The following is a 21,709-nucleotide window of genomic DNA, read 5'->3' as shown; positions in this document are numbered from 1 at the left end:
TTCAGACGCTCTCCGACAAACCGCTTGATCGATGGGGCTGCCGACACACACACACACATTCTTTCCATACGGTACACCGGCACCCATGCACACACATGCTATTAGCCGAAGCATAATGGAAGTAATCTGTACTGCGCATTTCTTCTCCAATATGTGTCCTCCCTCCTCCTCCCTCTCCTTCCCATCCTTGATCCATTTCACCCCTCACCCTCCCTTCCCTTCACCCCCTCCCCTCTGCACAAACCCTTTTCCTTCCCTTTAGCTTTCTTTCCTTCCACCTCCTTTTTTTTCCATCCTCTCTACTACCCGTGTCATTTCCTCCTCCACTTTCTACTACTCCCTGTTCTCCTCTCCCTTCCCTTTCCCCCTCAAATTCCTCTTCCTTCCTGAGTTTCACCCCCCAACACACCTCTCCTTCACCACCACCAGGCACCAAACACAATTCTAACCACCGTGCCACGACCTAGCTATCATCGGAGGGGGTCAAGCAGGCCCCAACCTAACCAATAGAACAGGGATCTCACTTGGATTAAGGGCCATTACGACTGGGCCCCAATGTTAATGAGCTTTATCATCTTGGTTAGGTTAGGTTAAAGTTAAGATAGATTAGGAAAGGATAGGATGTTAGATTAGGTTAGGTTAAGGTGGTTAAACTTTAGGGGAAGTAAGCTGGGGTGGTTAAGCTTTAGGGGAGATAAGCTGGGGTGGAGATTCTTTATAGTAAACTTTTCAAACTTTAAGTAAACTTTTTCATTTTTTTTTACTTTTACTCATTTTCTCATGTTCCTTTTCTCATTCGTCTTTTCCTTTTCTCTCATCATCTGTAATCATCTCTCTCTCTCTCATCGACACACCACCACTCAACACTGGCATAACGTCAGGACTCGCCGCATGATTTCCTCCAATATGAGGAACATAAGGAACACGACCTCACCTTAACACGCCACCTACAGCTGCTATATATATCCCATATCAGGTCATGGAATTCGGTCTAAAGTAACTCAAATTCCAACCCAGGTCATGGAATTCTGTCTAAAGTAACTTAAATTCTAGCTCAGGTCAAGAAATTTTGTCCAACGTAGACCAGCCAAATTCCAGCGGAGGTCATGAGAATTTGGCCCAAACTACCACACAAAAAACTGCTAAGTCAAGTCAAGGAATTTAACCACAAAATACCCAGAGCAGCGACCTTTGTTCATGTCTCTCAGGTGAGGGGGCGGGAACCAGGACATCACCTCAGCTGTGTCAACAAACAGTGAAGCAAGCGGTTGTCTTGGCCAACGTCAGGCAGGTAACACGTGCTCACCAACCCAGTCGATACACTGTCGATAGAAAACACAAAACGTAAAATAACCTCCTCGTCCCCTCCCCCCTCCCATCCCTTCACACACACACACACACACACGATACCCATGATGAGAAAAGAGGTGTGTAACTGGTCGTGGAATAGTAATGTAAAGGACTTTCTTCAACACCTCTAACAGGAACACGACACATGAACCATTACACAGACGAGAGATTAGGTTAGAATAGGTTAGGTTAGGTTAGGTTAGCCAATAAGTTGCTAGTATCCATGCGTACACGAGACATGAGGTCAAAATTCCACGCGTATAAGGGCATAACGAGCTCTAATTGGTTCTCCGCCCACCATGACGCCCGCTGTGTCATTTCCACACTTCACGCCCTAACCTAACCTAACCTAACTGAATTAAAAAAAAATTACACGCCTCTGGATGATGTCATGTCGGAAGGAGCCAATCAGTACAAGTCACGCCCGTACATAGGTGGATTCTGACTTCTAAGCTCTTGGGAGATAAATTAGAGGGGGAAGAGGAAGGAGAATGGGGGAAAGAAGGAATGGGGAAGACGGGAAAGGGGAGAAAGAGGAAGGAAGGGGAAAGAGGAAGGAGGGGGAAAGAGGAAAGAGGGGGAAGGTGTGTTTGCCTCCACCCCCCCACCATCCGTGTCCACCAGCTGGGCCGGAAATGGTCTTCGACTCTACACAATCACTTCCGCTCACATGGCCGGCGTTCCCTAGGTCCTTCATCTCTCCTTCACTGTCACCATTATCACCGTCATTATCATCACCCCACCTCATCCATTACTATCCGTCATCATCACCATCATCCACCTCATCCATCACCATCCGTCATCATCATCGTCATCCACCTCATCCATCACCATCCGTCATCATCATCATCCACCTCATCCATCACCATCCGTCGTCATCATCATCCACCCCATCCATCATCATCATCCACCCCATCCATCACCATCCGTCATCATCATCATCCACCCCATCCATCACCATCCGTCATCATCCACCTCATCCATCACCATCCGTCATCATCATCATCCACCTCATCCATCACCATCCGTCATCATCATCATCCACCTCATCCATCACCATCCGTCATCATCATCATCATCATCCACCTCATCCATCACCATCCGTCATCATCATTATTCCACCTCATCCATCATCATCATCACTATCAACCATCTAAAATAATATAAACCGTCAAGCCGTTATCATCCGTCATCATTGTTATCATCACTATAATCCATCAGTCACAGGCTATCACCGCTTGTCATCATCAGTACAGTACTACCACAATTACCACCACCCTTACTACCACAATTCCCATCCAGCATCACCACCTTTACTACCACCAGTACTAACACAATTCCCACCACCGGTACTAACACAATTCCCACCACCGGTACTACCACAATTCCCACCACCAGTACTACCACAATTCCCACCACCAGTACTACCACAACTACCACAAGGCTCTGATCCGCTCCACTACCCCGGACAATGACCATACAGGAGCCCTCAATCAAACGCTTATCAACATAATTATTTCTTTATTATTCTTTATTATTATTATTTTTTTTTTTACAATTTCAATCCGTTACGCTGTCATGTACACTGTAATTCCGGAGTCAGAAGGACGTATAACCGATTAATTATCAAAACTAAATTGAAAACTATTATTATTATTATTATTATTATTATTATTATTATTATTATTATTGTTTATTATTATTAGTTACTGTTTCATTTTCCTGCGTCATTTCCTTAAACCCTTGGGTACAATACCAAGCCCCTGAGTACAATACCAAGCCCCGAGTACAATACCAAGCCTTGAGTACAATATTAAGCCCTTGAGTGCAATATTAAGCACTTAAGAGTATCTTGGAGGAGGAGTTGCATCTTGGAGGTGGAGGAGCATGGTGGAGGAGCATCTTGGAGGTGGAGGAGCATGGTGGAGGAGGATCATCTTGGAGGTGGAGGAGCATGGTGGAGGTGGAGGAGCATCTTGGAGGTGGAGGAGCATCTTGGAAGTGGAGGAGCATGGTGGAGGTGGAGGAGCATCTTGGAGGTGGAGGAACATGGTGGAGGAGCATCTTGGAAGGCGAGGAGCATCTTGGATATGGAGGAAGAGGAGCATTTTCGAAGTGGATGTAGAGGAACATTTTGAGATTTTCGAGGTGAATGTGGAGGAGCATCTTGGAGGTGAAGGTGGACGAAGTGTCACATCTTTGAGTATTTTTAAAGGAGATGAGGGAGGCAGACAGCAGCAGTTGAAGGAGAAGTGAGAAGGAGGAGAAGTGAGAAGGAGGAGTAAGGAGGAGGAGAAGTGAAGAGATAACGTTTTGGTGTGGCGGAAGGAAGAGGAAGAGGGTAACATACTGAGAAGAGAACAGGAAGAATGGCATTTGGATGAGGAGGATAGGGCAGGGGAGGGGTCGGCAGAATTTTGAGAAGATGGAGAAAGCTGGGGAGGGACCAAGGAGGGAGGCTGGAAGGGAGGAGGGGTGAGGGGAGGGAGGGAGGAGGAGGAGGAGGGGGAGGGAGGAGGGAGGGAGGAGGGAGAGAAGGGGGAAGCACATTTTGAGGAGACGGTAAACGGTATTGTTAGGCCAGACAGGAGTGTGGGGCCGGGAGCGACGCACCGTAATGAAATATCGACTCCCGCATTGATCGTCCATCGTTGACGCCGCGCCAACCAATCAATGGATGGCCAGCCACTGTTGCTCTATACTGTGTGTGTGTGAGGTGTGTGTGTGGTGAGTGTGTGTGTGTGTGTGTGTGTGTGTGAGGTGTGTGGTGAGTGTGTGTGTGTGTGTGTGCAGAAGAGAAGAGAGAGCCCCCCATTATCTCAACTCAATAGTAGAAACATAAGCTTACAAATATCACCATTCTCTCCCCACACCTGCCATCCCCACAACCTAAAAACCCCTACTCTACCCCCCCATCTCCTCACCCCCTACCCGTCATATCCTGTCACCTGTCCTTCACTAACTACCCGTCTCCCTACACAAGACCATTAACCATTTGTCAATAAATTACTTCACCTCCCTGTTCGAATGTGTTGTTAAGAAACACACACACACACACACACACACACACACACACACACACACACACACACACACTTCAAGGAAGAACTGGGAAGCAAACGATAGACAGACAGACAGACAGATAAAAATACAGATATGAAAAGTTGAAATCAGTTGCAGATCAACAAAGCGATTAGGTTAGCTTAGGTTTCAGACGGACAAATACATAACAGACAGACAAGACAGACAGACAAACACAGACAGACAGATTTGACGAGTTGAATTCTATAGCAGATCAATAAACGATTCAATACCAAACGTCAACACGAACCTTATAAACGAGGGGATTCGATACTCTTTTGTTTGTCTTCACTGCGTCTATAGTTCATGTCATCTATGGCATGCAGGCAAAAATGGATCCCCAGCCTTAACAGGTGACCAATTAACTAGTGAGATTATGTACCTATATAAGACGCTGCTGAGCCAGGTTAGGTTGGGTTGGGTCTTGTTTGGGTTGGGTCGGTTTACTGTCTATATATAATACGATTGAGGGCTATCTAATCCATCGCCTTCTCTCTCTCTCCCTCCCATACCCTCTTCCCCCCCCCCACCACAGCGCTCATCTGGTAACACACACATTTACTTAGGCGAATTAATAATCTTTTCGCAATATCTTGTCAAGAGGCCAGATCTGTGCCCCCCCATGGCTCCTCCTCCCTTAGCTCCTACTGCATCACTGCCCGTCTCGCCCTTCTGCTTACTGTCCCTCCTGCTTAAAATCATTACTGCGTATTTCCACTAATAATTAGCACATTATTACTGCTTACTGCCACTTATAATTAGCACATTATTACTTCTTACTGCCACTTATAATTAGCACATTATTACTGCTTACTACCACTTATAATTAGCACATTATTACTGCTTACTGCCACTTATAATTAGCACATTATTACTTACTACCACTTATAATTAGCACATTATTACTGCTTACTACCACTTATAATTAGCACATTATTACTGCTTACTGCCACTATAATGCACATTATTACTGCTTACTACAATTATAATTAGCACATTATTACAGTTACTACCACTTATAATTAGCACATTATTACTTACTACCACTTATAATTAGCACATTATTACTGCTTACTACCACTTATAATTAGCACATTATTACTTCTTACTGCCACTTATAATTAGCACATTATTACTGCTTGCTACCACTTATAATTACCACATTACAGGTACAGACACATTAAGTGATAATTATTATTGTTTTCTCTTTACGATATCATTATCCAATTATTAATGCGTGCCGATTATTCGTATTTCTTAACACTCGTGTCCTGATAACTCGGTACATTTATATTAAGAACATGACTAAAAATATCACTGGGAACTGAACATTTAAGACAATTGTAAAGGTTAGGTTAGGTTGGGTTAGGATGGATAAGGTTGGGTTGGGTTGGGTTGTGGGTTGGTTGGCTGGGTTGGGTCAATGGGTTGGTCAGGTTGGGTTAGGTTAGGTTAGGTTGGGTTGGGTTGTGTACAAGGCAAGGTAAGGTAGGTAAGGTTATTGGCTATTGTAAGGTAGGTTGGCAATTGGGTTAATAGGTTATCAAGGTCAGGTTGCTAGGGTCGGTTGCTGGGTCAGGTTGGGAAGCAAGGTTGTCAATAATACCGTGTTGGGTCCGGTCATTGGCTCAAGGTCTTTCATTGGTTGGGTTGGGTTGCAAGGTAAGGTCATTGGGTCAACAGGCTATGGGTTGGGTTGTCATTGGTCACAGTTGGGTTGGCTGGGTTGGGTTGGGTCGGGTCATTACAGGTTGGGTTGGTTAAAAGGTAAGAGTAAGGCAACAGGCTAAGGCTGGGTTGGGTTGGGTTGGGTTGGGTTGGGTTGGCTGGGTAAGGTAAGGTTGGGTTGGGTTGGGTTCAGGTTGGGTCGGGTTGGTTGGGTCAAGGTCGGCTGTTAGGTTGGTTGGTTGGGTTAGTTTAGTTGGGTCAGGTTATTAGGTTACAGGTTGCTGGGTCTATTTTCACCCAGACAAGATCAAGGTCTACTAGTTGTACCTTCAAGACCTTGTTACACCCACACAACATTACCTTTACACACCCTTTTATCCTACCACAACTACCACAATCAACATCACCACCATAAACTACCACAATCAACACCACCACCATCAACCACCTCAACTAACCCCACCTTCAATCACTACCATCAACAACCATACCACCACAATCAACACCACCACAGGTAAACCACACACCTAAAACACCTAATCGATCCACGCAAACGGGCCTCATACAACCTGGTCTCGATAATTAATGAGGCTAATTTGAGCATTACAGCGTATAATGAAGGCACACAGGTGGAGGCGGGTAGGTGACCGGCCTCCTCCCCCCCTCCTCCCCATCCCTACCTCTCCCTCCCCTTGCTCATACTACAAGTGTGTTAAGCTAGGGGAGGGGAGAGGGAGGGGTGAGAAGGTGTGTGTGTTACCTGACCTAACTAATATATTTCTCCCTCCAGACACCAGAACACCCCAACTCTAAATATGCCACCCCCATCAACCCCCTTTAATAAACACAGAACCAAACCACTTCCTCCTTCTCTTAAACAACCCCCAACCCCTTCTCACCCCCACCAACCTCCGAACTCTTCACCTACACCTCCCCAACTTGCTGCTCACATCCTTCACCCCATCCTTCAAGCTGGCCATTTCTCCCTCCCAAACACCGGTCATAACCCTCCCCCCTTCCTTCCTCACACCCCCCACCCTTCCTTCCCTCACCCTCTCTCCCTTCTTCTCACCCTCTCCCCAGGTCAGTCCCTGGCCACTACCACCAGCAGCACGAGGCCCGGGGTCGATTCCCGATACTGCCACGTCACGCCTTGTGTCAACGGGCGCCTGTGGGAGGGGAGGGGGAAATTGGAGGGAGGGATGTGGAGGAGGGAGGGTAAGGAGAGGGGGGGAAGGTAAGGAGGAAGGCTAATGAGGAGATAGCGAGAGGAATGGGACGCTTAGGGGGGGAGGGAGAAAGGGATAGGTAGGAGGAGTAGGCCTGGGAAGGGAAATGAGAGAAGGAAGGGGAACTAGGTTGACTTAGATGGAAGGGAGAGAGGAGTAAGGGTGTAGAGGGAGGGGAGAAGAGGGAGAAAATAGGGGAAGAAGAATGAGGGACGTGCAGAGGGGGGGAGGCAGAGGGGGAGGTGCAGAGGGAGGCAGAGGTGGGGAGAGCTACGTGGGTAAAGCAAAGAATGTAGCAAGGTGAATGTTACCATCAACACACACACACACCTCTCTCTCTCTCTCTGACACACATACCATACACACAAACATACATAGCCTATATACTGTACACGCCCTAACTACCCCTTCACCACTCAAATACTCTCTCTGACACACATACCATACACACAACATACATAGCCTATATACTGTACACGCCTAACTACCCCTTCACCGCTCAAATACTCTCTCTCTCTCTCTCTCTCTCTCTCAAGTAGGTAAGACAGCAGCTTCCAGTGTGTAAAACAACAGTAATCGGCGCCCGACCAAATTATCCCTTGCTGTTATGACGGTCGTTTAAAGTCCACTTACTGACACAGGCTGGAGTGTGCTAACCTGCTTGGAGGGTGGGAGGCGGGGAACTGGGGTAGATAGGTGGAGAGAGGGAAGGGGTGGGGAAGGGGGAGCAGGGAGGGAGGGAGGGAGGAATGGAGCCAAGGGTGGAGGGAGGGAGGAATGGAGCCAAGGGTGGAGGGAGGAATGGAGCTGGGTGGTGGGAAGTAGGAATGGAGGCAGGGGTGAGGGAGGCAGGGGTGGAGGGAGGCAGGGGTGGAGCCAAGGGTGGAGGGAGGTAGGAATGCAGGCAGGAGGGAGGGAGGAATGGAGGCAGGGGTGGGAGGGAGGGAGGAATGGAGCCAAGGTGGAGGGAGGTAGGATGGAGGCAGGGGTGGAGGGAGGGAGGAATGGAGGCAGGGGTGGAGGAGGTAGGAATGGAGGCAGGGGTGGAGGGAGGTAGGAATGGAGGCAGGGGTGGAGGGAGGTAGGAATGGAGGCAGGGGTGGAGGGAGGGAGGAATGGAGGCAGGGGTGGAGGGAGGTAGGAATGGAGGCAGGGGTGGAGGGAAGGAGGAAGAGTGGGCAGGAATACAGATGGAGGATGGATAGATAGATAGGGTAAAGGGACAAGGGAGGGAGGGCAGGGAGAAGAGGAGGGAAAGAGGGATATGAAAAAGGGAAGGGGAAGATAAACGGATAGAGAGAGAGATGTACACTGTCAGGTCACGTCATAAACACACACACACACACACACACACACAGGAGGACACACACACTGGACTTCACTCACTTGGGTCAAAAAATCGAGACAACAAACTGTACTTGATGGAACAATGAAAGTTAAGGAGCATCTCTACACACCCAGGTGGAGGCAGTAAAAGGTCACAGGTCAACACACACACACACACACACACACACAGACACACACACACACACACTTAGGTCATTTCTGTAGTTGCATCACACGAAGATTAACCACCCCAGCTTATTACACGTGATGATTAAATACCATAACGTTAGCCTAACCTAACACTAACTTAAACCTAACCTAATCAAACGCTAACCTATCCTACAGTAGTTCAAAGTTGTCACGATACTGATTTTAAAACGTAGGTACTTGTGTGTGTGTGTGTGTGTGTGTGTGTGTGTGTGTGTGTGTACAGTAGACGTCAAGGGTGTCTACATACATCAATTCGAAGGTGCTGGCGAGACAAATACACCCCCAACACTTGAATTTGTTTTAGCATTTTAGTTTATATAATACGGACTCAACCCCCCCCTCCACCGCCCCAAGGTAAACACTATACAAACATACCCACACACATGCTTACCCTGAACCCAAGGCACGTAACCCTAACAATGGGATTATGCCAAAGTTGGGGGTTAGGTTAGTGTCAAGGGACGAATGTTGGCTAGGTTACGGTCAGTGGTTAGGGGTTAGGACAGAAGCCATAGACCTGAACTATGTCCAGGGTGAGAGAAAGGGGGTATGGGTGGAAGTAGAGCATAGAAGGTGAGGGGACAGGTGTAGGGAAAGGCCAGGAATAAGGGCAGGTTGGGTGGAAGCAGGTCTAGCAGGAGGTGCAGGTGTGGTGGTGGAGTGTCCACAGGTAAATCCATAACACCCCCCTCCATCCCTCCCCCCTTACTGTGGCCAACACCACACGCACACTCCACCCCACGCACGACAACCACCACACCACGACAACCACCACACCACTACCACCAACAACACACCACTATCACCATCACACACCACTACAACCAACACACACCACTACCACAACCACCACCACACCACAACCACTATCACACCGCTACCACCATCAAACACCGCTACCACCATCAAACACCGCTACCACCATCACACACCACAACCACCACCACACCACTACCACCACACCACAACCACCATCACACCACAACCACCACCACACCACAACCACTGCTCTGCTATCAACACCACACCCCAAATCCCCGATACTAACACAACATCTTCAATGCCACAACAATAACAATAACCAACACCATCATTTTACGAAAGAGAGAGAGAGAGAGAGAGAGAGAGAGAGAGAGAGAGAGAGATCGGGGGTTTATCATGGCTCCCTAATATCGCATATAAAAAACTGATAAGAACTCAGGCAGGAGAGAAGCTCTGATAAGACCCGAGGGAGTGGGAGGTAGGTTTGGGTGGGTAAAGGTGGGTCAGCCTGAAGGGTGGGCCCAAACCAGGTACTACAACATAAGAGATAAGGTGAGATTATCTTGTCAGTATAAATTGAAGCCAGGGTTAAACAAGGTGATATAACAAAGGTACTCAAACTATCCAACCAAGAGTGAACTAGTAGCAATGGTTTTAAATTAGATAAATTTAGATTTAAGCGTGGATGAGTAGAACACGTACTGAACATCATTAACTCGAACACACTGGGTAGCTTCAAAATATAGGTTGGACGGATATTTGAGCGATAGGGGTTGGATGTAAACGGGACTGCCCAGTATGGACCAATAACCCCGTTGCAGTTTCCTCCATTCTTATGTTCTTAGCACATCGTCTCCAGTTAACCCAATCACTTCTATACTTAACTTTACAGTAAATTCTGAAGGTTTAAACTCTTTCTATACATATACTGTAAAACATAATATGAGACTACAGAAATTACCAGTCAATACTTTTATTATTTTATCACGATTATTATTACTTTTATTAAATTCATGATTGTTATTATCATCAAATCCAATATAATGAAGAGTAGAGCCAGTGATCATACTACGTGTATTGAGGCAATAGTCACCTACTGTACATATTATAGTGTATAAATAAAGAACATAATTCAATTGAGGACATTTTAAATTCCATGAACTATCTAAGTTGTGTTTGTATTGGTTCCGCTTCATGTAACATTCAGCTTCGGTTATATTGATTGATTGATCTTCGTGGGAACTGACCAGCTCCTCAACCCAGACGAATATTACCTGTTTCTCCTATACCCAGACCAGGGCAGAGGAAACGATGGATCTACAGTATGTATGGCAGTGATAGTGTCTCCCTCTATATAATGTGGTTTTATTTACACGTTGGCCAGCTAAGGTTGATAAATAATTATTATTACTATTATTATTATTATTATTATTATTATTATTATTATTATTTTGATGTTTAACATTTCTATAAGTACCACGGCATTAATAGTGTTAACATAAATATTACTGTTATTATTGTAATTAGGACTATTATCATTAGTGTTAATATAAATACTATTTTTAGTTATGTATCATTTTGGATTTTAAAATATTCTTCGTGTCCAATACTATTATATTATTTAGAAGTACTGGAAATAAATCTATTAATTACATATCAATGAAAAAATCTTATATTAAATAGAGGTAAATTATACTATAACTAACGATCTCAGATAGTATCAAATGGTTGGGAAAAAGTTGATTTCTTGTCACCAAATATGGCCTTTTCTTGGGGAGGGGGGAGGAGGTATACGTATTTTATAATCAACGATTTTCAATTCCAATTTTAAAGCGACGAAGATATAGTTAAGAAAAATATAAGGTATCTAAATAATAACGACGCCTTTATATAAATTCAGAACAATTACCGAATGCATTTGTTTTAATATTCCTGTGTTAAGTTTGGGTCTAGAACAAACAGTATTCCAGTGCAAGACAACTTTTACAAGCTGACCAGGCCTGAGAGGGAGTGCGGGGCGGGCAGGGCCGCTACCGCCCACCCATTAACGTCAAATATTCACTAGTATGTATCGAGCCAATGAATTACACGCACCACCACCACTGTCTCCCTGCCTCACGCCTCACCCACGCCTCTACAATACCAATAATAAAAATACATTTTCAATTTTGAAGTTATCTTACGTAAGAGCTTGAGAATAGTGTTATAAGACCTTAAGCCTTTGAGACCAAAACATTCAAGCCAGAGAACTATCCAGTCCACCTGCCAAGCCGTCACCAAACAGCCGCAGTATCCACCGCATCCACCATACTCCACATGCACGACTAAAATTTTAATGCCACATCGACCGTCACCCAAGTGGCCGACCATGCACACTGCCGCCACACCGATCCCCCATCCCACGCTCCACCAGGGCCGGGCTTCACTTCCATTACTTTTAACTATCCTCCTCCTAACATCACCAACTTCTACGGTACTATCCTGTAATAAAACTAAACTATGATTTTTGTTTTATATATTACCGAAGAAACCCACATTCATGGTAATATAAATAAAAAAAAATTTTACGAAACGAAATGGTGTACTCGCCCAACAAAATCTTATTACTTTTATCAAATTATCAACGTCTTTTTTGGTCATATTATAATTAAAGTAACATTTTGTGCAACTTTATTCTTTAACTTAATGTATCTCAAAAGTAATACTAAACTCCGGGTTCTTCTGCCAGTTATACTCGTAAAAAAAGCGACGCTATGGAAATATTTACCAGCGGCGTTCGTTTGGGTAATAACAATGGCCTTATTCTGTTTTACATTACTACAGATACACACTGCCTCCTTACAGCATATCAATGAAATATTAAAGGGCGCGTTCCTTGTCCTCGGGAACTTCAAAAACCCTTGGCTCACAGTACGTGTAAAAGAAACCCTGAGAAATTATTCATAATCGCCGCCTCACTCTACGGTAACACTAACATGGCGTCACTCTGGTACGGCATAAAGTGGTGTCACATTCTACTAAGCTGCCTCGCCTAGTTCATGAATTACGAGGAAGCAATACCAGCCCACTACTAACGCCTTCCCACCCTGCTGCAGATGGTGTGTTGCTGAGGTGACTGCTAGTGGTGTGAGTGGGTGTTAGGAGGCGGGTTTTACGTACAAAAACGTTCAGGTAATATGCGGGAGGTGGTGTTCCCGCGCTACTAACCAACCTACCTACCCCCTCCCCCCCAGCCCTCCACTCAACGCCTTCCTCCCTCCTTCCCCGAGTTCCCTCCCTCCGCCGCCCTCATAACTGACAACACCACGTCGCCCACCTTGCTGCTCCAGTCCGTCGCTCCACCCCACAAAATCCTCCCACAGAATATTTCTCCCACACAATTTTCCACGGGGCCAAATCCCACCTCCCAATATTAAAAGGCCGCGGCTACCGACCCTGGGTTCGGTCTCAATTTACTTTTGCGAGAGAGTCGGATACGCATAACCTTTTAAACGACAGCACAGATGTACACACCAAGCCTAACTTACCCAAACATAGTCGTCATGGGATTGTCGACCAAAATCCCAAAAAACAATTTTCTTGAGGAATAAAACCCAAGCCCAAATCTTTCCGCCAAAAAATTCCCACCAAATAATTTTCTGTCCAACAGAAAGCCAACAAGAACAATTTCCAGCCGAACAAAACTCCAGTGAAATTTTTTCCACGGAACAAAATCCCGAGGAACAAATCTTTCCACCAGCTCCAGTCTCTTTTATCCTTCCATACACAAACCTTCGTTGTTAGATTTTGTCCAACATTTCCAAAAGTTAATTTCTAGGTTCCTTCATAATGATCTAACTTCAGCAAATTCTCACACCTATAACACACACACACACACACACACACACACACACACACACACACACAAAGTTCTGATCGCCTGAATATTAGCCGCTCAACATATTTTACCTGATGATTAAACACCTTAACGCTACCTGGAGGGGTTAGGTTATCTAGCTAATCTTCAGGTGGTCACACCATTATTGAGTTACTGTGCACATCTTATAGGGTAAAAGCACTAAAGTGTGTGTGTGTGTGTATATATATATATATATATATATATATATATATATATATATATATATATATATATATATATATATATATATATACATATATATATTCTTAGTCATGTAACGCCCTTGAAATTTTTTTAACACGGTCACAAAAATTTGGGCAGATACAATGAGAGAGAGAGAGAGAGAGAGAGAGAGAGAGAGAGAGAGAGAGAGCTATGTCGTACACCAACAAAGAAAAATACCAATCAAGCGAGGTTTTTTTGTGATATCTCGACAAATTTAACCACTTCCTGGAAGAATGGCAAATAACATGGCTCCTAACATGTGCCAATGCAAAGTTACAATGTCATGGCAAAGTTACAAGCGTCATGGCAAAGTTCTAAGCGGCATAGCAATTGCAACAAAGATATTGACTGAAAGGGGTAAGCGGTACTGCTAGAGAGAGCTGTGCCACTAGCAACACCAGGAGGGAGGGAGGGAGTGGGAGAGCGAAGGGCGGTAAGCTAGCCTTGTATAGCAGCCTAGCGGTGGAGGGCAGGGGTGAGGGAGCGGCCAGGCAGGCCAGGCCAGGCAGGCAGGCAGGCAGCTCAAGCCTATTGATTCATGCAGGGTAAGGGCTCAACACCACCTCACCATGTGCCAAGGTCGACCCCCCTCCTCCCACAACACTTACACGGCCAACCAACGATGTACCGCCACACAAGACTCTTACTACACAAAATACCACCAGAGAAAACCTCACTACAAAATACCACCAAACTAAATCCCATTTGACAGATTAATATTGAAGAAAAACCCCAAAGGACGTACAGCATGACACAAAATATGCCAGAAAAAACAAAACGAAAAAAATCCCACAAAATCCCAAATGAATAAACTCCCATCCCAAAATCCCATTAGACAAACTCCCACCACCGAGAGAGTTAGTTACGGAAACCAATGGTACACAGGTCTCCTCTCTACCCTAGTACCGCAACCTAAAAACGGTACATTTACTACTACTACTACTATAAAAAACAGAAAACAGACAAGAACGACACCAAGTTACACCATACAGACAAATAGACAGACAGAGGCAGACAGACAGACAGACCCTATAACGGCATTACACTGGACAAAATCCCTCTCTCAATTCTATTTCACAAGACAATATCCCAACAGCAGAATAATTAAATGAACAAAATCCCCCGCCAGCTCAAATTTCTGGGAACCTGTAATACCCTGTTAGGTAAAGTTAATTGGGATTTTATTACAGCGAGCCTCAGCCTCCGACGCCCACCCCTGGCTCATCTATGACTCGTTTTGGCGCCACAACTGCAACGTATCTGCTTTTATACATCCCGAATATACAAATTAATAAATGGCTTTCTCATTCTCTATCGGCAGTATTCAACGCCGCTGAGATACCTTGTTCTTTACGGTGAATGGGTGAGACTGCCAGCCTCTTATATTTCCTGTAGTTTTAAAATATTTATTGTATCCCTTAGCCATTATTTTTTATTAGTCATCTTATAATGCTAACTGTAACGTATCTATAACCAAAATTACCAAGAGGAGAAAAGTGTATATTTTGAAATCGTCACCCGTCAAAACTCCACATATATAACATTTTCTCTCACGGACCAAATATAGAAAACGCACTAAACTAGTCCACTTTTATCACCAACTATGATAAATGAAGGTTATACATACACCTCCCAGGGCTTTTTACATAAATACACTTACGTGAAATAAGATAATCTATACACAATCGTAAACATATAAATTAATACAATATAGATGAATACAATATAAAAACATACTTAAAAGACTTACAATTCGTTTAGTTCCAAAGTACAGTTCAATACTACTACACTGTTCACATTTAAGACGCGTCGACTTTAACCCCATCACAACGGGACGTCACTTTTAATATTTGTTAACGACAGTCGATTTTATTCAGCACAGAGGGGACCCAGTACACAAGGGGGTAACAATGTTAATTTAAGGTACGCCCTATGTGTATATTTCTTACTTGCTGTTTCTCAGTCTTGTCTAAGAGTTTGTAATGAGGAAAAGATTTAAGTGAATAAAATATAAAAAATTACCAAATCCTGCATACGACCTGAATTGTTTCCATACTAACAGTGGGTTAAGCCTCTAGTGCCAGTAACGTCGCCAGAGCTGCGTCATCAATAAGCAGTAACGAGGCTGGGAGATGTAATGATAGGGCCAGTTGCGTCCCTCTCCTTCAACCCTCAACACTGCCTCGTAAATCCCTAACAGCTGTGCACCACGCAAAAGGGACGGAGTGGCGGACAGCGTCATTACACTCACGTCCCGGTGTCCCACGGTCTCTCTCTCTCTCTCTCTCCAAACTATGCATCACACCGGATCAAAAGATTGCTGGGGGAGGGGAAGGGAGGGGGGGGGGTAATGTTGGGACTTAGGGGTTTGGACATGTTGGCAGCAACACAGTTCACCTTGAGACACCAGAGGAGGAGGAGGAGGAGTGGCAGGAAAGCGAGCCACCGTCCATCATCGAGGGTTATCACTTGGCACGCCACACCTGCACAGCTCACTGCCCTCAAACATTCTTACGGATGCTCTCACCTGTGTCCTGTCGCTCTACTGACGACTCTGGGTCGTCCTCCACTCATGTAAATGACGAGCAAACATCAGCACCAGCAGGGCGTATGTGCATATGAGGGTGGACGTGCAGACATACGTGAGCGAAGGCTTGATGAGGTCACTAAGTGCAAGGGGCGGCGGGTTTGGCCAAGACTCAAGGGAAACGTCATTAAGAGGTTGTAAAAAGGTGGTAGAGGAGGCCGCAGATGTCAACCACTGATTTACGTTTTCCCATTAAATGCCGCAAACGATAATCGTTTGTCCCAGCGGCATACATGGTAAATTAGTCTCTTTAACACCAAAAGTGTCGCTAGAGTCCACCCAACACCACCCACTCGTCGCCTGAGTCCACCCAACACCACCCACTCGTCGCCTGAGTCCACCCAACACCACCCACTCGTCGCCAGTCCACTCAACACCACCCACTCGTCGCCAGTCCACCCAACACCCTCCTATCGTCGCCAGAGTCCACCCAACACCCTCCATACGTCGCCAGAGTCCACTGAACACACTCCTACCGCCGCCAGAGTCCAACTACAGTTCTACATCCTTTTCGCTACAACACACCACATCTTCCCTTGTAGCCAAACTAACATACACCAAATTGATATATACAGTACACCAACGAGGGCAACATCACAAGGGGAGACATGCTGGGGGAAGAGTAAGGCTCACTGTAGAGATCAACATCGTATTCCACTAATATTTGAACTCTTAAACTATCCCGTTGTCATCATGTCCTATACTGCTTGCAGGTAACATCACAGTCAATCATGTTACTCAGATTATTACATATCATGCTCCCTGTGTTATAACATCCACACTTATTCACACGTGCATCATGTCTCCTACCCCCCCTAGACGACCTTCACAAGTAGGTAAGGTAAGGTAAGGTAAGGTAAGGTAAGGTAAGGTAAAGCAAGTTTAAATAAAGTAAGATAAGGTAAGTTTAAGTAAAGTAAGGTAAGGTAAGATAAGGTAAGGTTAAGTAAGGTAAGGTAAGCTAAGGTAAGCTAAGCTAAGCTAAGGTAAATCACCCTCATGGTTTGAGAATTCAGACAACACTCAACGTCAGGCAATAAACTAACCTCTCCCGCTGACAGCTTATCAACCTCAACCACTATGGGTCAATTACGGCGTAGATCTGATGCGGAAGATGAGGGTCAATATCCACGTCAACACGAAGGTCAAATTAGTATATGTGTGTGAGGGGTGAAGTGTGATAGAGGTCTAAAGGGTGACACGTGTGGAACGAGGTGCGACAGACGTGTAGGAGGTGACACGTGAGGAACGAGGGGTGTGAGGGAAGACATGCAAGAGGGGGTGAAGGGGTTAGAGAAATGTATGTATGTATGTATCTTTCGAGCAAATACACATTGTTTACTAGGTTTAAGATCCCCACACACACACACACACTCTACCTTTGTCCCCTTCATCCACCCAGCCATTCGCTAGCGCCATCACCCCGACTCTACGGATCCCTCTCGTCTGATATCATAATAATCTCTCCACTCCTCCCTGCCCAACCAACCCAACCTTGTGCCAGAGCCAAACCATGACCTCCCACCTTCAACGTTTAGGTGAGCCACACACGGGTCTACATTACACCTCCTCTCATACCACACGCCTTTGCTAATATTTCTCCATGGCTCAAATAAACAGCGTCCTCTCGCACACCTTAATATAACTCTACACTCGTCTCCAGAAGTCCTCCTTTACGTCAAAAAGCTCATACCCCCGGCAGTTAAGAACGAAAAGGAAAGGGTCATTAGTATATGAACCAACAAAATCAAAATTATTACCCCCCCCCGTCAGTATCAAAACAAATGAAAAGGAAGTTCATTAGTGTGTTAAGTGAACCAGTATAATGCGGCCCCCAGAAAACACACTCTAGGGATTCGTCAATAGAATGAGTTAATGTACCAACGGGTTAACGCTTCAGGAAGGTAAGTAAAGTGTGACATAGTGCAGACAGTTTGTGGCGAGTTTGGCCCCAGGAGGGTGAGGAGGCCAGGACCAGCCGGTCACTCAGTCTCCTACCCTGTTGGTGTGAAGACCGACAACACTCCTGCTGGCCTCAACGTCGCACCTGCAAGCAAAGGTTCATCCACTGGGCTGTGCACCTCTCCTAGTGTGGCACCTTACAGGGGGGCAGGCGGGTCACAGGGGCACTTTTCACAGGAGTAGGTCACTGTGGCACCATGCGGGGAAGGGCACTTGACAGGGACACTTCACAGGGGTAAGTCAAAGGGTACACTTCCCAGGGGCTACGTCGGGGTCCACACACTTCCTCTGGTCGGTGGATTATGAGGCACTTTACTACACCTTCACAGAGGAGGGACTTATATAAACACTCGCTGCTGCTCACGGCTCCAATTAATACAAGAACACAGACTTGTTACCTGTAAGAATAGAAGCTGACGATTACACCGCCGAGACCTGAAAGAGAAGCGTGAAGAGTGGGGCTACCTCAGAGGGGGACGAAGAGGAGGAGGAAGTGAGAAGGGGAGGGGGGAGAGGAGCCTGTAATGGGGAGGGTCTGAGGGAGGTGTCAAGGGGGGGGGGACTGTGTAGTACTTTAAACACCTTGCACGGACTTTGGAAACATTTACTGCATTTTTTTTTAGTTTTTCACAATTACTCCAGACACGGGTGGAGGACATAAAACTACCCGAAATTACCATTAGGTGTTTAATAAAGGCAGCTGTGAGACTACAACACAAACTAACCTTATCTCAACTATAAAATACCAAAAGATAGTTAAGCTCGAATGGCCAGTTCGGTTCACGTCAGGTCTCTCAGTAGTTATTGGTCAACAAGCATTCTAAATTAGCTTCATATAGAGAACTAACACGAGATTAAAATTTCAGAAATATCTTTTTTATAAACGTCTCCAGCCTGTTTTTGTAATAATTAACAATATTCAAACTTTCTGTAAAAAAATATAAAATGCAGTAAAGGTGTGGTAGTAGGTCTAGGCGTGTTCAATAGCACCGGGGGGCAGCAACACGTGTTAACATCCCCAGCTCTATTAGTGTGTGTTGGGGTGACTTAGTCGGCGGGGCATCATGACCAACATATGAGAACGGCCTCAAGACTGGTGGGTGGAGGTAGGGCGGGGCAGACTGTAACACTGAAGGGTTAGAGCGGGGCGGGGCGGAGAAGGGCGGACTGACCCAGGCTGTGGTAGGGATTAAAATTTGCCAAATTCTCCAGACAGATGAGACAAGTAATAGACGTTTAAGGGGGACGAGAGTGAGTGCAGGGGCGAGGCAAACCACCACGTCCATACGAGGCTGTTCAACACTTTTACGGGATTAAAAATGAAAAAGTTTATTTGATAATGAGGGGGAGGGAGGGGGAGGGAGGGAGGGAGGGGGGTCGAGTACTTTGGTGGTCCCGGCCAAGACTGACCTGAGGGAGACGGAGAGTGTAGGTAAGCGGTGGTGCTGGTGGTGGTGGTGGAGGCGGTGTTGGAGAGGGTCACCATGCCAGAAAGGGGGAGGAATGCTGCTGCGGTGTTGCAGGAGGAGGAGGTGAGGGCCAGGGAATGGAAGGGACACGAGGGGAGCGGCGAGGACGAGCTCGAGCAGTTACTGGTGGGGGAGGCGTCGCAGGTGCAGTAATGGGCGGGGGCGCTGTTGGTGTCGTAGAGGTGGGAGGCAGGGAGGGTGGGCTGGACGGGGTGTATGGGTGGAGGGTAAGGGAAGGTAGTTGTGGGCGGGGGTGGGAGGTTGAGGGCAGGGGGCGGCACCGTGAGGGCTCCACCAGGCACCATCACGTCCGTCTTGTTGAAGATAGCCGCTGCTCGTAGCTGTAACGCCAGGGTGCGATCCTCCTCGGACTGGCTCGTGGGTGATACGGAGACGGGCGTGATGGTGGGCGTAGGGTGGTGATAGTGATGTGTGGCCGTGCTGTTCCGCCCACATGAGGTGCAGGCCGTGCAGGCGGTGCAGGGGTCGTGGGGCGGCGGGTAGGTCGGGGGAGGCGGCACACTGAATACTAGCGGCTCAACGGCAGGGGAGGGGAGCGCTGCGGGCCCTCCTGAGTACTGGGCGCCGTATACCTGGGTGGAGGTGGCGCCGCCGGAGGTGTAGCTGCCGTACATGGTGGTGACGCTCTTAGTGATGCACCAGCCAGGTCCTCCACCACCACCGCACTCCACCACCACGCTGTTCTTCAACGAGTGGTCACTCATATACGGCAGCGACCACCACCACCAACACACTCCTCTCACTCCCCTCCTTCACCTGAGCTGGGTCACACACACCCGACGTTGACACAAAGGTGGTGATAACACACCTGTCCAAAACTAGTCTCTACACACAGGTAGCTGCTCCACAAAGCTGGTGGTGACAAATGTCCACAACTGGTCTCCACGCACAGGTAAACGCTCCACACAGGTGGTGACACAAGTGTCTCACCTCTACACAGGTTGACTCAACACACAGGTGGTGCTAACACTAAGTCTTAACACGGGGACCTGGGCGGCCACAACCACTAACACAACATCACCTCCACGTGCGGTACACAACTTTGTATGACAGTTGTCCCTAATACATCCTTTATAAGAGAGTTGGGTGGTGGGTACAAGCTGTAGGGCAGCAGTTGTGTTATTGTGTGGGTGGCCGCCTCCCCTGGTCACCACCACAACACATCATAACCTCCCCGCACTACCCAGTCTCTCACATCCTTCACAAACACTATAACTTTTCACTAGACACAATATGAGAGAGTACCAATTGGGGCGAAGGACTTTGGGTGGCCCGGACGAAGGGTCGGGCGGGCGGCGGAGGGTGGGATAGGTGGGCGGACGGGCGGGCACAGTAGCGTCAGCTGGAGGGTTGGGCAGGGAACTGGTCTGGGAGCGGCGTGCCCCGCGCCTCTTGTACCTCCCATGGCCCTGCTCAACATCACCTGAAAAACGCTATACTCGGCTCCTCCTCCCCCTCCACACCCCTACCCCTGGCGGCACGCCACCACCAGCCATAACCATCTCCACCAATACTATCTCATCCACCATGCACCACATGCCTGCCGCGACATCATCCTCATTCATTGGTTCTCTCTCTCCACCCTTTTCTCTCCCCTCTTTATCTCTGGTATTCAGCAGGCTAAAATAGAGGAGACCGTCAAGCACACCGTAAGTCAACAAGCAGGGCGAGTATGGGTGGCGGGCCAACACAGCCATAAGACACGTCATCATCACAAGGAAGCACATACTAAACATCATTCCCAGTTACAGATATACACTTAATGATGGCGGCGGCTCCCTCAACCACCCTCCCATATACCTCTAACGGACGAGAGGAGTGAATCACGAAGTGGCACCAGAAGACGTCTATCTTTTCTTGTTCTCACACAACTGGACCTGGTGTGTACTGCACTGGACACAGGGCCATCCTCCTCACCCCC

At 46.8% G+C, this 21,709-nt stretch overlaps 1 protein-coding gene across 1 annotated transcript in view; it reads right to left on the bottom strand.

Annotated features, from left to right (window-relative positions):
- The window catches only part of LOC121859937 (heterogeneous nuclear ribonucleoprotein K-like), a 113,825-nt gene extending 93,318 nt beyond the window's left edge, over positions 1 to 20,507 (bottom strand). Inside the window, 1 exon segment of the mRNA XM_042356899.1 lies at positions 19,709 to 20,507. Within this exon segment, the coding sequence (XP_042212833.1) occupies positions 19,709 to 20,492 (784 nt within the window). The 5' untranslated portion in view covers positions 20,493 to 20,507.
- Between the last annotated feature and the right edge of the window lie 1,202 nt (positions 20,508 to 21,709).

This window comes from Homarus americanus, unplaced genomic scaffold (assembly GCF_018991925.1).
Source record: "Homarus americanus isolate GMGI-L3 unplaced genomic scaffold, GMGI_Hamer_2.0 scaffold34581, whole genome shotgun sequence".
Lineage (NCBI taxonomy): Eukaryota > Metazoa > Arthropoda > Malacostraca > Decapoda > Nephropidae > Homarus > Homarus americanus.
This window is presented reverse-complemented; position numbering and strand designations above follow the sequence as displayed.